This window comes from Erpetoichthys calabaricus, chromosome 4 (genome assembly GCF_900747795.2).
Source record: "Erpetoichthys calabaricus chromosome 4, fErpCal1.3, whole genome shotgun sequence".
NCBI lineage: Eukaryota > Metazoa > Chordata > Cladistia > Polypteriformes > Polypteridae > Erpetoichthys > Erpetoichthys calabaricus.
The window spans coordinates 117,954,647-117,970,860 of NC_041397.2; the positions used below are offsets into that span (position 1 = coordinate 117,954,647).

General features: G+C 38.5%; 1 protein-coding gene across 12 annotated transcripts in view; it reads right to left on the bottom strand.

Moving 5' to 3' along the window:
• dmd (dystrophin) overlaps nucleotides 1–16,214 on the bottom strand; it is a 2,688,357-nt gene that overhangs the window by 2,401,069 nt on the left and 271,074 nt on the right. The window contains exon 1 of one of the 12 annotated variants that reach the window (XM_051926241.1): nucleotides 1,007–1,356. The exons of the other annotated variants lie outside the window; for them this stretch is intronic. Coding sequence (XP_051782201.1) covers nucleotides 1,007–1,040 — 34 coding nt within the window. The 5' untranslated portion in view covers nucleotides 1,041–1,356. Of the gene's footprint in view, nucleotides 1–1,006; nucleotides 1,357–16,214 lie in introns of those variants that run through there. 12 annotated transcript variants of the gene reach the window in all.

Consider the following 16,214-nt stretch of genomic DNA (forward strand, 5'->3'; position numbering starts at 1 on the left):
TTATATGCAAGAGCTACTCAATAGCAGATGGCAGACAGCCAGTGACCGGAGATGGGGCCACATTACTCCTCTTGTCCACACAAACTCAAAGTTTATGACAGTTTGCATTCTTTTACTAAACAAATCTTTAAAACTGTTTTAAATGATACACTTTTCATAAATGTGTAATTTCATTGTAATTATTCTATAATGACAATAAAGGCTTTCAATTCAAATCAGAACAAGATCAAGGCATTATAGACGGAATCAAGTGCAGGGAACACCTTTTTCCAGGGCGTCACCCATCAGCACCGGATTAGCTTCCCAATTGCCAATTGCCATTAACTGAAACATAAACATGCATGCAGAAAAATCCATGCTGAATTTCCTATATATATACATATATCCCTCAAATAATTCCATAATAGAGCACTATAAGCTGTTACCCATGTTAATATCATATTATCATTGGTCTGCTATTGAGAATGATCATAACAAAATCAGAGCAAAATGAAAAAAAATTGTACAGCACAAGCCAGGACAAAAAGAGTTAATAATTAATTTATTGATTTTTCTTGAATATAGAATTTGAACTTCACTGAGGTACATTGTTATATTTTTTTTTTGTTACATTCAAATCAAAAATAACTAGGCATCTATCACAACAGCTTTTATCAATTAATGAAGCAAAGGGAGAAATCAAAATGCTGACACTGATAACATTTTCAGGGATTGATGAAAACAGCATAGATGATAAAATTAGTTCCCATAAACTGTGCTAATAAGCTTGTTTAAATGTATGCAAGCATTCCAACGCCTGACGGGCTTTATTTTGTATCCATTATGTAAAAAAGACCCTGAGTGATAGACTTTACACATTTTGTTTATTCTCAATACTGAAAGCTGGAAATGAAAACTTCACCATAAGAGGAAGGGCAGAAGCGGCTGTCTTACATCTGTGATGCACAATTAGCTCAGACTCAAAAGACACAATCCAGAAAAGACATTCTATTGTTCTCATACTTACACAGCTCATCCACTTCTTCTTCACAAGAAAACATTGCCAAAATGAAAGAGGTTTTGATAAGGCAAAAAAAAGCAATTTATAGAGAAGTAAAGGTCTATAAGGTTCTTTAGATGTATGTAACCAAAAAAAAAAGAAAACAACAAAAATGTTGTACCAGTGCAAAAGATTTTTTAAGGTCTTCTGTGTTTGGTATTGCTTTCTTTATGATCTTTTCTCCTCGTTAATGCTTGTCACTCGGGTTAGTCAAAATGATTAAACTCCACCTTTAAAAGTTTCTTGTAACTTCCAACCAAAGTTAACTGTATTTGAATGAGGATCAGACACAGAGAAGAGAATGATCCAAGCTGCTTGCTTGTAAGTCAAAATAGTAAATGATGCCAGCAAATGCAGAGGCCCCGAGATGTTTCAAATTCCAGGCAGCGGCGCAGAAGCAATAAAAGTTCCTTTCCTTAAAACAGAGCAGCTTTCCGACTACAGGACGGCCCATGGGCTGTACATATAAGGCCCTGATCGTGTATCAGATGTGCAGATTGGATTTGAAATATACACACCAGCTGTCTGGCATCGAGCTGCAGACAAATGCTTCCAGATTCACACAACCACTCAAGTAAGGTGTCATCCTTTTGTTCAAGAATATTTTCCACTGTAAAACAACAGCAATATAAAAAATAACTTCATGTTTTCATCTGTGACAGCCATAATTATATCCATTAGACAGCGTGACACAGAGGCAAAGGCAATGGACTTTAAGCCACAAGAGTGCTGGTTAAATCGCTGGCTCTACCTCACTGTGTGACCTTTTGTAAGTCACTTAATGAGTCTGTGTTCCAAACATTAAAATATATATGTAAACAATTGTAATGTATCTTGCACTTTGTAGTCTCCCACTGTAAAGGCATCTGCCAATTATGTAACAACAGCAAAAAAAAAAAAAGTAGCAGCATTATTAAAACTAGTTGTAACACTTTATTATTTTAAAATTGAAAAAGACAACAGCAAATCATCTCTGAATTTTGATCTAATTAATTGATCTAACTAGTTTACTTAATTCATTTACTAATTCTTTCAAGTCATTTACTTCAGTACAGTGCACTTCAGGGGTCTGTGGTCGCTCTCAAACCAACACTGGGCAATGTTGAGGGATGGATGTAGCGGGGGATAGCACACTGTGAATCATTGTTCAGGATCCACTTGGCCATTCTGAAGAAACCACAGAAAAAAAAGTAAGTACTTTCAATGCTTAGGAGTCACCTGAACTTAAACAGGCACTATATAATAACAGCAAGCGGTTGCATTAAATAAGACAAAGAGTAAACTAATTTACTTCTATCTTCAGACTCAAAAGCTGTAAAACCTATATACCTTGGTCTCTGGTTTCTTTCGTTAAGTTTGTTAATTATCTTATTTTTGTTCTTCTTCTTTCGGCTGCACCTGTTAGGGGTCGCCATAGCGACATCTTTTCCCATAACTTCCTGTCCACTGTCATTTCCAGATAATGGGTTTAGGTTTTCAAATTATTTTGATATTGTTATGTATGTTTTTTTTCTGTTAGTCATCTACCTTCTCTTTTACATGTAGAGCCCAAGTGTGCAGAGACTCTAACATTGCAGCTATATGGACCACCCTTGTATATAAAGTCCTGAAAAAACTGAGGTTATTGATTCTGCTTGTGTTATTTAACTCCCATTTCTTGGAATCCCCTTTATTTTCTTTCAATTTTTGTAAGTTCTTCCTTTTGACTTTCTGGTTTCCAGATTCTTGTTTATTAAAGGTATTCCAATGGATTGGGATTGGGCACTGTTGGGTTACCCTATTTAGGGTAACATTTTGTCATTGCTTGTCCTTTTTGAATAAATGTTATTACTACTATAATAAGAACAATTTTATTATATGGGCTATGGGTTTTCATGGGTTTCCTTCCTCCTGTTACAGAATGGTAGGGTTGACTTGTTTTGGGAGTGAAGACTGCAAGCTTAGTTCAGAGTTTCAGGGACAGACCTACTTTGTGTTTCTAGACCTCCCTTGAATTTTAAGGCGAGCCTTTTTGAGTTTTGTGGGCCCAGATTTCAAAATAAATGTTTATTTTTTAATTTGTTATGTATGGATTAGTAGGGTGATATACACTTTAAATATACTTATATACATAACTGTATATAATTGAACAAACTAAGTAAACTAGTGCTTTCTGACTTGAAGACCAGAAGTTCACAACCAACCTCTCCTTGTGAGAATATGAGGCAGAGTGTGCCAGGGCCATGAGAGATCTCCACAAGTACGAGGGGTACATAAAAAGTCCTGAGCCTTTCAAGAAAAAAATAATCTGAGAATGGAACAGAAAGCTAATTTATTCATGACAATGTAATCATCAACAAGGTCGATGTATTTTTTTCATCCACTTGTCAAAGCATGACACAAAATCCTCCTCAGTCAATTTGTTTAATCCCTTATTCACAGCTTCATTGAGCTCATGTTGAGTTTCAAGAACTTTCCCACGCAGAGGTTCTTTGATTTATTTTTTGAAAACAACCAAAAATTGCATGGTGCCAAGTCAGGGGAATAGGAAATGGGCTACATCAACTCAACACCAGACTGTTAAATAGTGGCCGTGGTCAGCTTTGCACTGCAAGCTGGTGCACTGTCATAATGGAAGAAAGTTATAGAAAGGGGCAATCGGGGATAACCTCTGTTCATTTGGCAGAAAATTTCATGCAAGCAGAAGTAGCACTTGGCTATCACTGTGGCTCATTTCTCCAGTGGCCGTGGAACGGCAACACATTTTCAAGAAAAACAAAAAAAAAAATAGAAATACGGTGAAAATTGTCTTGCAAGCTGACTTGCAACACCAGTCTTTGGCTGGGGCCTTTGCACCCTTAGGGAGGGACACTTTTGTCTAATATTTGGTTTCAGACTCAAAAAAGTGAGACCAGGCTACATCTCCAGTCGCTAAAAAATAAAATTTTGGTGACTGACCTTCTGGAAAACTTGCAAGAATGACTCAACAGAAACTGACATGAAGTGGCTTCAGTTATTCTCTTAGCAAATGTAGCACTCAACAGGCAGAAAGCTTGGAAAAATTCGGTTCCATGTACAGTACTTCCTGTGGGGATGGATTTTTTTTTAAACTGAGGAATAGTGGAGCTTTCCATTAAAAATCAATATGAACACCAGTAAAGCTCAAGAAAGACTTTCTGAATGCCCTCATATACATATTGCATACATTATATACACACACCAGCTACTCAAATTTAATGAAGCACTGAATTATGATCTCATCCAGCAATCCATTATTAAATATTTGCAAACAATTTCAGCTACTGCTGCCTAACTGCATCAGAGTTCAGGATTAAAATTCCACCACAGCTTGTGTCGATGTGGAACTTGCCTTTTCTCCCTGTGCCTATCTGGATTGTTCCCCAGATTACTCTTTTTTTCTCTCTCACATCCGAACGTTGTGTGAATTAGGTTAACTGGTCCTCTATTTGTAAATGTGTGTGTGTGTAAATGTGCTCTTCAATGGACTGTCATCCCATGCTGTGTACACTGTTCAAATCATAAACTGCAGAAAAAGTGAACAATGGAGTAAAGTAAGAAATCTATATTACATTAAATTTGTGGGGGAAAAAACAGCTTTAATCCAGTGCAGGAAGCTAAAACCTTAAATTTAGACCATATGGCAATACTCCATAGTAAAAATAATAAGAAGAACACATACCACATAATAAAATGGATGAAAAAAAACCCTATTCTACTTTAAGCTTTCTTTATACCATTAAAGCACTCCATTTCTCCCCTTCTAGTTCTCTGTTTCTCTTTCAAATGAGGTGTCTCTTCCTCGCAATAGTTCTCTACTCAACTCTCACCTCAAAGCCATAGGAGCTTCCAACTGAGCCCCAGACCATTTATGATGATCTCGCACTGGAATAGTTTTAGTACATATGAACCAGGCTAAAAGCTATTTTCAGCCTAGAACCTTTTAAATTTATCTTAAAATTCTGCATCTTTCCAGTGGCATAGCTACATTGTTCTTAGTCTTCCACTTCCGGATGACATAACCACAAAACAAACCACAGATTTACGACTGACCTCCTAACAACCCATATCTTTAAAAAGCACCCGATGCTGCAAGTTTTGAGAATGTATAGGACAATCCTTTTCATCACTGACCTTTGTTTAGTGAGCATGCCCTACAATAGACTGGTGCACTATTTGTGCTATCACCGGATTCTGCTATGATAGGCTATGGGTTTCACTATGACAACATAAAGCAAAACATTTAATTTCATAGCACAACCATGTTGGTTAGCTATTTGATCAAAATTAAAAGCTTAATAATCATACTGAATTGTTAGTGTCTGTCCACTATTCAATTTTTTCTTCTCAGTTACTAGCTGCAGTCAATATTGGTTTTGCTACTTTGCCAACTGAAAGAAACACTAGAGATATGGAATACTCTGAGATTCAGCAGAGTTCAGTTTGCTTATTATACTTTTCACTATGTACATTTAATAATGTTGTTTGCCCAGGAAGCTAGCTTAGGTCACAAAAACTGTGAATTTGTTGGTTACAACTGACCCTGAACCACACAGAGGATTATTTTCTTGAGGAATATTCTTAGCTAGAGTTTTTATTTTTCTTTCCTCCCTTTTAAACTGGCAACATCTCAGTTTATAATGTTAATGTCACTTTTTTGCCAAGATTTATTTATACTAATCATTAACAGTTATTCTCTTTTAGTGTGTATTTAACATAATTTGTTTCTCTATACTGTTAGTGCATATGTGTTATGAACAGTAGGGGGCACTCTTGATGTATCTGTGAGACCAGAAAAGACACTATACAGACCAGAATACTAAGACAACATGGACGTTTACACAAACAATGTGTATAAGAAGGGGATCACTCAAAATAACTCATAATAAAGGGACAAAACAATAGACCTACTGCTCTCCCTGGATCTGGATAACAGAAGGTGTTCATGAACTGAAGGAGTCCACATAGCACATTCCCACTTTAACCCAAAATTAACATGTTCTCTTTTCTTACCTCCAGCACCTTCTCTGAAACCTATCTACCTTTCTATCCCCATCTTCTCTTCCAAATCCAGTTACAATGGGCCAGGAGGTCATTTTAAGGTTCTATCCTGTAAGTATTTCTCAGGTCCCATCCAATTTCTTCAGAAGATTTCCTGGGCCACTATCCTGTCCCTTACTGAGGGACTCTAGATCAGAGCTCCCTTTAAAATACGCTACGCTCTCTGCAAGCCCCCAGGAGTGTGTCCAAAATGTGAAGCAGGGCTCAGAGCCTATCATAATCGAAAAGAGCTATATGTGAACTAAATCAAATTGAATTAAACTGTCTGTAGATCTTTTTTCACTGATGCTGTGTGAGCTTTTTCTTTTATTTACAACTGCTCTCTAAACAGTGATAAAGCAGGATTTGCTGTGTTCTACTGCTTTGACGAAAAGTGCATCAGATATAAGTACAGGGAAAAAACCCATTGGAAATATTTATAGTTGACAAAAAAGTGTGTATGTGATTAAAAAAAAGTCAGTGCTTAGTATCAAGATTATAAAGTTGTTAGCTATTCTTTATTGCTCAAAATTACATCACAATGCAATTACTGTCATGTTACATAAGGAGATTATACTCAACTTATATTTTCTCATTTCAGAGTATGTTTCTGTTAGTTTACCACTCAAAGGGAGAGAAAAGGTCTCAGAGGATACTCATAGGTTAATAGGATGACTAATGCTGTAGGCTTCAGATGAAGCCAATGCATATAAAATGAGAAAAACACACACACACAAAGCAGGAAAGCGTTAGTCTTAGTTGTAGGGTCAGAAGAGGGCACAGTTACATTTGAATGCTCTACTGTATCCTAATCAGAATGTTCAGTTGTGGTGATGTGGGTGACAACACCAACTGCATTGTGAAAAAATAACATTATAATATGTCAATTTAGTTTTAACAAAATTACACATGATGAGTAGTGCTACAATAAATATTGATTTTTCTTCATTTTAATACATGATTATAAGTAGCGGGGCGGCACGGTGGCGCAGTGGGTAGCGCTGCAGTGGGGAGACCTGGGGACCTGGGTTCACTTCCTGGGTCCTCCCTGTGTGGAGTTTGCATGTTCTCCCTGTGTCTGCATGGGTTTCCTCCGGGTGCTCCGGTTTACTCCCACAGTCCAAAGACATGCTTGTTAGGTGGATTGGCAATTCTAAATTGGCCCTAGTGTGTGCTGGGTGTGTTTGTGTGTGTCCTGCAGTGGGTTGGCACCCTGCCCGGGATTGGTTCCTGCCTTGTGCCCTGTGTTGGCTGGGATTGGCTCCAGCAGACCCCCGTGACCCTGTGTTCGGATTCAGCGGGTTGGAAAATGGATGGATGGATTACCAAGATAAAGTACAGCAAAAGATAGTATGGCTAAATGATACAGGTAAATGCAAAATGGAAAGAGCATAGAAATCATATATCATGCAAAGAAATAAGTTAAATCTGTAAATTTAAATGAATGAAGTATATTGTATTCTGTACCAATAGTGTGACTTAAAAAAACAAAGTAGGTTGACAGTAATGCCCCACAAGTGCATTGTCCTTATCAACTAAAATGTACAGATAAAACATGTGTGAGATATGAGCACAATGTATACAGCAAGTTGTTAGCTTCATGTGATTTATTAAACATGAAGGCTACAGTCAGATGTACTTTTATTAAAATTTTGATTGTTGCTGTAATTGGCTATTAAATGCCATCAGTTTCAAGCTGAAATATTACAGACCTCTTAGTCTCTGTTGTAAAATACACCAAATATCACATTAAGCTGACTGTAAATTAAAACGGAGCAGGTTTTATTGATTTGATGAAGAATATTAAAGTATTCAAGTCACTTAAGACTATATAAAGGAAAAGGGAATCACTTTTCTTAATTACATTTTATTTGACCTACTCAAATCTGAGTGGCCATTTTTCTTAAATGGCCTTTACAAAGGTATTTTATGTACAGTAGTTTCAGATGTTTGCAAAATGAAGGCCAGGCATTTTTCTTTTTGAATATTGAAAAAAGCTTTTCAGATTAAATGACATTGGAGTAATGTACATGTCTAAGCATGAGATCAAAGAAAGCTTAAAAAAATATTAGTTGAGGAAGCAGTATACTTGAGTAAACACCACAGGCAGTTCTGTCAAAAAATAAGGAAACTAGAAAAAAACCAAAAAAAAAACCAAACAGATATACTGTCCATTAACATTTGAAAGAAAATGCCATCAAACAGCAATATTAAATCCATATTGCAGCCATAGGGGATGCACAAACTAGTGTGTTTCTTTGTGCCGGTCCCAAGCCCGGATAAATGGGGAGGGTTACGTCAGGAAGGGCATCCGGTGTAAAATTTTGCCAAATCAATATGCGGACAACAATACAAATTTCTGTACCGGAACGGTCGAGCCCCGGGTTAACAACGACCGTCATCAGTACTGTTAGTCAACAGGGTGCTGGTGGAAATTGGGCTACTGTTGGCCGAAGAAGAAGGAGAAGAAAAGGGGGGAGACGTGTCTGGAGGCAGGAGGAGAGGAGGAAAGTAAAGAGATTGGAGCTGAGGGTAGGAAATTTGAATGTTGGCAGTATGATTGGTAAGAGGAGAGAGTTAGCCGATATGATGGAGAGAAGGAAGGTTGATATATTGTACGTGCAAGAGGCTAAATGGAAGGGGAGTAAGGCCAGGTGGATCGGAGGTGGATTCAAATTGTTCTATCATGGTGTGGATAGGAGGAGAAATGGGATAGGAGTTATTCTGAATGAACAGTATGTCAAGAGTGTTTTGGAGGTGAAAAGAGTGTCAAACAGAGTAATGATTATGAAGCTGGAAATTGGAGGTGTGATGATGAATGTTGTTAGTGCATATGCTCCGCAAGTTGGCTGTACAATGGATGAAAAATAAGATTTTTGGAGTGAGTTGGATGAAGTGATGAACAGTGTACCCAACGGACAGAAAGTGGTGATTGGAGCAGATTTCAATGGACATGTTTGTGAAAGGAACAGAGGAGACGTGGAGGTAATGGGTAGGTACGGTGTCAAGGAGAGGAATGAAGAAGGTCAGAGGATAGTGGATTTTGCCAAAAGGATGGACATGGCTGTAGTGAATACATATTTTAAGAAGAGGGAGGAACATAGGGTAGGGTGACGTACAAGAGTGGAGGAAGATGCACACAGGTAGATTACATCCTATGCAGAAGAGTCAATCTGAAGAAGATTGAAGACTGCAAAGTAGTTGCAGGGGAAAGTGTAGTTAAGCAGCATAGGATGGTGGTCTGTAAGATGATGTTGGAGATCAAGAAGAGGAAGAGAGTGAGGGCAGAGCCAAGGATCAAATGGTGGAAGTTGGAAAAGGAAGACTGCAAGGTTGAGTTTAGGGAGAAGGTGAGACAGGCACTGGGTGGTAGTGAAGAATTGCCAGACAGCTGGGAAACTACAACAGATGTAGTAAGGGTGACAGCAAGACGGGTGCTTGGCGTGACATCTGGACAGAGGAAGGAGGAAAAGGAAATATGGTGGTGGAATGGGTGGTGGAAGTACAGGAGAGTATATAGAGGAAGAGGATGGCAAAGAAGAAGTGGGATAGTCAGAGAGATGTAGAAAGTAGACAAGAGTACAAGGAGATAAGGTGCAAGGTGAAGAGAGAGGTGGCGAAGGCTAAACAAAAAGCATATGATGAGTTGTATGAGAGGTTGGGCACTAAAGAGGGAGAAAAGGACCTGTACAGATTGGCTAAACAGAGGGACCGAGCTGGGAAACGAGAGAGAGAGAAGGTTGGATGATGTGGAGATAGTGAATCAGGAAGTGAAATGGATTAGCAAGGAGGAAATAACGACAGCTATGAAGAGGATGAAGAATGGAAAAGCTGTTGGTCCAGATGACATACTTGTGGAAGCATGGAAGGGTTTAGGAAAGATGGCAGTGGAGTTTTTAACCAGATTGTTTAATGGAATCTTGGAAAGTGAGAGGATGCCTGAGAAGTGGAGAAGAAGTGTACTGGTGCTGATATTTAAGAATAAGGGGGATGTGGAGAACTGTAGAAACTACAGGGGGATAAAATTGATGAGTCACAGCATGAAGTTATGGGAAAGAGTAGTGAAAGCTAGGTTAAGAAGTGAGGTGATGATTAGTGAGCAGCAGTATGGTTTCATGCCAAGAAAGAGCACCACAGATGCGATGTTTGCTCTAAGGGTGTTGATGGAGAAGTATAGAGAAGGCCAGAAGGAGTTGCATTGCGTCTTTGTGGACCTGGAGAAAGCATATGACAGGGTGCCTCGAGAGGAGGTTGACAGATGAGATTAGACAGGAGTCCCCATGGACTATGATGTTTGCTGATGACATTGTGATCTGTAGCGATAGTAGGGAGCAGGTTGAGGAGACCCTGGAGAGGTGAAGATATGCTCTAGAGAGGAGAGGAATGAAGGTCAGTAGGAACAAGACAGTATACATGTGTGTAAATGAGAGGGAGGTCAGTGGAATGGTGAGGATGCAGGGAGTAGAGTTGGCGAAGGTGGATGAGTTTAAATACTTGGGATCAACAGTACAGAGTAATGGGGATTGTGGAAGAGAGGTGAAAAAGAGAGTGCAGGCAGGGTGGAATGGGTGGAGAAGAGTGTCAGGAGTAATTTGTGACAGACGGATATCAGCAAGAGTGAAAGGGAAGGTCTACAGGATGGTAGTGAGACCAGCTGTGTTATATGCGTTGGAGACGGTGGCACTGACCAGAAAGCAGGAGACAGAACTGGAGGTGGCAGAGTTAAAGATGCTAAGATTTGCACTGGGTGTGATGAGGATGGATAGGATTAGAACTGAGTACATTAGAGCAGTGGTCCCCAACCTTTTTGACAGCAAGGACCACTTTATTAGATGCAAATTTTTCCACAGACCGGTCGGGGGGGGGGGGGGGGGGTGGGTTGGGGGGGGGGGCAGTTTTATACACAATTTACATAACATTTCTATTATTATTAAAGTTATTAAGCATTTCGCATACGTTTGCAATCTGAGATTTTTCTTCTTTTTTTGCATATCACAAAGACATATGCTTTACATTTGCCAAGCCAACAGATTGCACATCACAAACATTAACACTGCAATCTTTTTTTCGTGTCTGCCGTTTCTATAGGAGGGTGACAATGAGTTAAATTCCAATGGATGTTTTTCAAATGTTGACAAGCAATAAGCAAAAGGAATCAATGAAAACCACAGACAACAAAAACAGCAAAAAAAAAAAAAAACAGTACGAGGAAAGTTCGAAGAAAGAGATTTTTTTACAATGTTTCTGTTTGGGGATCATTGTGCAAACGTGCACAACTGAGCTGCGACCACAGATCTAACTGCTCTGTGGATGATTCGTTCAAGCATTTCAAGCTCACTTCGTTGTAATGAAAGCATCTGTTGAATGTACTTCGTAGTAACGTGATTTCTATAGACTCATGTCATATGGGGAAACTGTCGGGACAATAAAAATACTTTGTTGTAATAGTCTCTCACCTCGGTCTCTCTCCTCTCTCTGCACCGCTGCAAAGCCCCGCCTGCCAAGCATTCTGAAAAGTCTGAGTGACTCGCCATTGCCGGCAGTTCTCTCGCGGCCCGGCTGTCAGACGGCTGCGGACCGGTAGTGGGCCGCGGACCGGGGGTTGGGGACCCCTGCATTAGAGGGTCAGCTCAGGTTGGACGGTTGGGAGACAAAGTCAGAGAGGCGAGATTGCGTTGGTTTGGACATGTGCAGAGTAGAGATGTTGAGTATATTGGGAGAAGGATGCTAAGGATAGAGCTGTCAGGCAAGAAAAAAAGAGGAAGGACTAAGCGCAGGTTTATGGATGTGGTGAGAGAGGACATGCAGGTGATGGGTGTTACAGAACAAGATGCAGAGGACAGAAAGATATGGCAGAAGATGATCTGCTGTGGCAACCCCTAACGGGAGCACCCGAAAGACGAAGAAGATTGTTTTTCTGGTATAAAGTATAATCTTATACTGTATATAAACGTCTACGCATGAAAGTGTGTGTGTCTGTCTGGCCTGGAAGTGAAAGGTGGAGTCAGGGTAAGGGCTGTGCCTCCGAGGAAACAGAAACTCGCTTAGCCGCTAATAACACAATCGGGGCCAGCACATCAGCAAAATGAAACCTCAGAAGAAAGACAAAGTCACTTAGCCGCTAACATCGGGAAAACGGTATCCTTTTTACATTTCCTTCCGGCGCTAATACACAAGTGAGGCGAGCACAGTGACAAAACGAAACCTCCGAAGAAAGACAAAGTCGCTTAGCCGCTAACATTGGCACAACAGTATCCTTTTACTTTTCCTCCCACCGCTAATGCACAAGTGATATGATAATGTCAGGAAAAATAATCCACCTAGGAGAGAGATGCCCAAAGTAGTTCCTTTCAATTACCTGACATCTCTACATTTCAGTTTTTTTTCTGACGTTTTCAATAGTTTCTAGGACCCCAGGCTTTTTACAGCACGGGCTTACACAACTAGTACAGTATAATTGTGAAAAAATAAAATTTTCCTTACTGTTACACCCATCAGTAAAGCCAGCAGGGGCACGAAGGAAGTTCTCACATGGGAATGTAATATAATATGTGTATATAGATAGATAGATCTTTATTGTCATTGTCACTTTTAATATAGCACAATACACACACACACACACACACACGCACACTTAGTTTACCTGACACAGTTTCACAAGCTTCACAATAAAGGTAGAACTTTTCAAACAGTATCTTCTCTAGGAGAGGTTCATGATCTTTGGGATGCACACGTCTTGATTATTTCTGTTGCAGTATCTAACGCTCTATCTATTTCATTCTTAAACCTCTTAGAAAAAGCTCAAGACATTGAAGACCTACTATATAAGCTGGTTTAAACTGGGAGGTAAAAATGTTCACTCTAAACTGATGCTATCAAACAAGAAAGTGAACTTGTTGCAAAATTACAAGTAACAATATTTTATTTACAGTATATAGCTCCTTTTCCATGCACAGTTGATCATGTGCAGCAATTGTTAATCAGTGTGTGGGATGTGGAAGTGGGAATTTATTTTTATTTATTCTGACTGTTAAAATAAACAGGAAAATATTTTGTAATAGGAAACCAGTCACAAATCAGTGTTTACATTGAGAAGTAACTTAAATGTACATTTTGAACTGCTGGGCTTCTGGGTGATATAAGCAGGGCAGAACAGGCACAGCACAAGTGCCCTTTATCCCCATAAGATGCACTGAATTGGACTTTTTAACATAGCTTCATCTTCACAAAGGGTATAAATAAATATTTACAAAAAAGCTGCAATATCTGAAAGCTTTAGAGATGCCCCAAAACATCGTCCAGACTAAAGAGACAGAGACAGATTGAGGTCATTAGCTGTTTCCCTGAGCCTAAAACAAAAATAGTTCTATCTTTAAGCAGGCAAAGTATAAATATTATCTTTTTTTTGTCATTTCATGTTAGATAACACTGTTAAAGATCAACATTATCAATAGCGAAAGCTGACAGAGATTAACTTTTTTTAAGAATAGGTTTACAGAAATTAGATGTTTTACTCTGCAGGAGCTGTTCTTTTTCACTGTCAGACAAACTATTATACACAAACTGAATGATTCACTGTTACAAGAGTCTTCATCCATTATTCACTTCTTCATTTTACAGTTCTGCTTATTATAACATAAGTTGGAGGGGTCCCTAAGTTTATTCTGTCAGCAATGTGCACAAAGTAGGAATTAGCCATGCACATACATTTACTCATAGAAGGCCAATTTAAAGTCACTAATTTAGTATCAGACATGTGGGCATGGGGGTAATTTTACGGGTTTGTGCTGGATAGATAGAAGGAAGGAAAAGAATGTAGCAATGCCACTAACTTTTGTTCTGCCTGTTTCCTTTAGATGGTGGAGGAAGAAAAAAAAAAACCAACCTGAGACCAATGAAGTCACTTCCCCTCATCTATGAAGCCACGCCCCTTTGGAGCTCAACCTGTATAGTTGAAGCCCTCACTGGATTCCCTAGTGGACCAGCTTCTTTGAAGAATGGTATGGACCTCTGAACCTCTGAAATGTTTTTGCACTTTCAGGCTACACACCAAGTGTTCAACGCGTTAATGCTATATTGACTTTATCCTTCAAACAACAAAATTAAATGGGCCATTCTTTGAGATTCCAAACTCAACCTCATCATGCAAACTCAGAGGTGATTGGGCTTTTTCAGTTGCAGCTCCAAAACTCTGGAACGATTTGTCATTGCATGTTAGGCAGGCTCCTTCATTTGCTGTCTTTAAATCTTATTTAAAAACACACCTTTACTCCCTGGCCTTTAACCCAGTATGATATGTTGACTATCTGTGTACTTTTTATTATGAATCTCTTCAGCTCTTATGTGTTTGTGTTTGTGTTTCTTTTACCTTTTGGTTATTGTGTGTCTGATATGTTGGGTTTTATTGTACAGCACTTTGGTCAGCCTTGATGTTGTTTTTAAAGTGCTTTATAAATAAATAGATAAATAAATAATTACAGTACCTCATAAAGTTTTTTGAGATGTGAGATGAAATGGGAATGCAAAGTCTATTTAAATAGTGAATGAATGAAAGCCTTGGAATTGGAGGACAGCACAGCAGCATTACTAATTATTTTTAAATACCATGATTTATTTGCAATACTTGGCAAAAATGTTTCACATGCATAGAATGACTTTTGGAATATATGTTAGACGAAAAATAATTAATCAGTTATATTGCCCTACTTTCACCAAAATCACTCTCATGATTCTGATATCCTGAACATTGTAGAGCTTAGAATCACACAGTATACAGACATGTGGTATTGTGTCTGTCTGCTTTATATAGTGCGCTAGATAGATAGGAGAATAAGTAAGGAGCACACAGTGCATTTCAGATACATTATTGCCAAACAAAGTGTTTTCAACCAATTTTCATTTGAGAAGCACTACATTTTACTATGTGGTGCTAGTAAGTTGCAGTTCTTTTATTAAACTGTTTACTAGGACACACTAACATTCAATTTAATATCAGATTTCTCAGAACTGGTGTTTTTCTTTCAAACTTCACAAGCACAGATTGTATATATATATTTTTTTTTAACTCGGTCATGATGAATGGGAAAATGGGAAACATGCATTTTGTTGTACTCATAAATCTTTTAAAATACAGGAACAAAAATATGCGGCATAACCGAATGCTTCAATTATTAAGCAGATTCCATGAGAATAACCTGTATGTGTTGCTTTTTCTTTGTTCAGCATATCATTAAACTGTTCATGCTAATGTGATTCTAAGCATCTCTTTACTTCTGTGCAATGAAATGTCTAAAGCCTCAGATAGAGTAGCAGGAGTTGTGCTGCTCCTGGCCTTGAGAAAATTCTGTGGCAAACAATTAAAAAGATCAAGCAGTGAAAAGTATGTGTGTGAGACAGAAGACAAAGTGAGTGTGAGAATGATAAAGTATATGTAAGCTGATGTTGTCATTTTGAAGTTATCATCTGCCTTCATTGGTAATGAACCACTTTTGTTAAACAAAATATGGGAATATTCAATGGCTGATAAAAACAATATTGATCACACTATAAATACTATTATTAAATAATGTAACATTCTCAAGCCTTCCTTATCCATCTCAAGCATAGTCAGCAGAATTGCGCACAACAGGGGTGGGCAAAGTCATTCCTGGAGGGCCGCAGTGGCTGCAGGTTTTTGTTCCAACCCAATTGCTTAACAAGAAGCTCTTATTGCACTAGTAACACTTCTGCTTCATTTTAGTTATCTCCCTCATTAAGATTTTGAACCCTTATTGCTTATTTAAGTCTTAAACAACTGCATTCTCTGTTTTTAATTGCTCCTTATTAGCAATAAGATGCAAATGACAAAAGAAACCAGCAGTTATCCATTTAGCTTGTTACCCTTTACACCTGTGTGTATTTATCGTGCACTATTTGTCTTAATTAAATACTTGGAAGGAAAAAGTAGAGAAAAAAGTGTAGGATTGAGAATTACCCATCCGTTTTATACTTCAAAGTATTTGGATGATATCCTTAGAATGGAAAAAAATCTAGAATATGAGAATGACTTGACATAACAGAGTTAAAGCACTAACAAGCCATGAAATGTAATTATTGGCAAGGATTGTTTTCTAATTAAGCAACTGGGTTGGAACAAAAA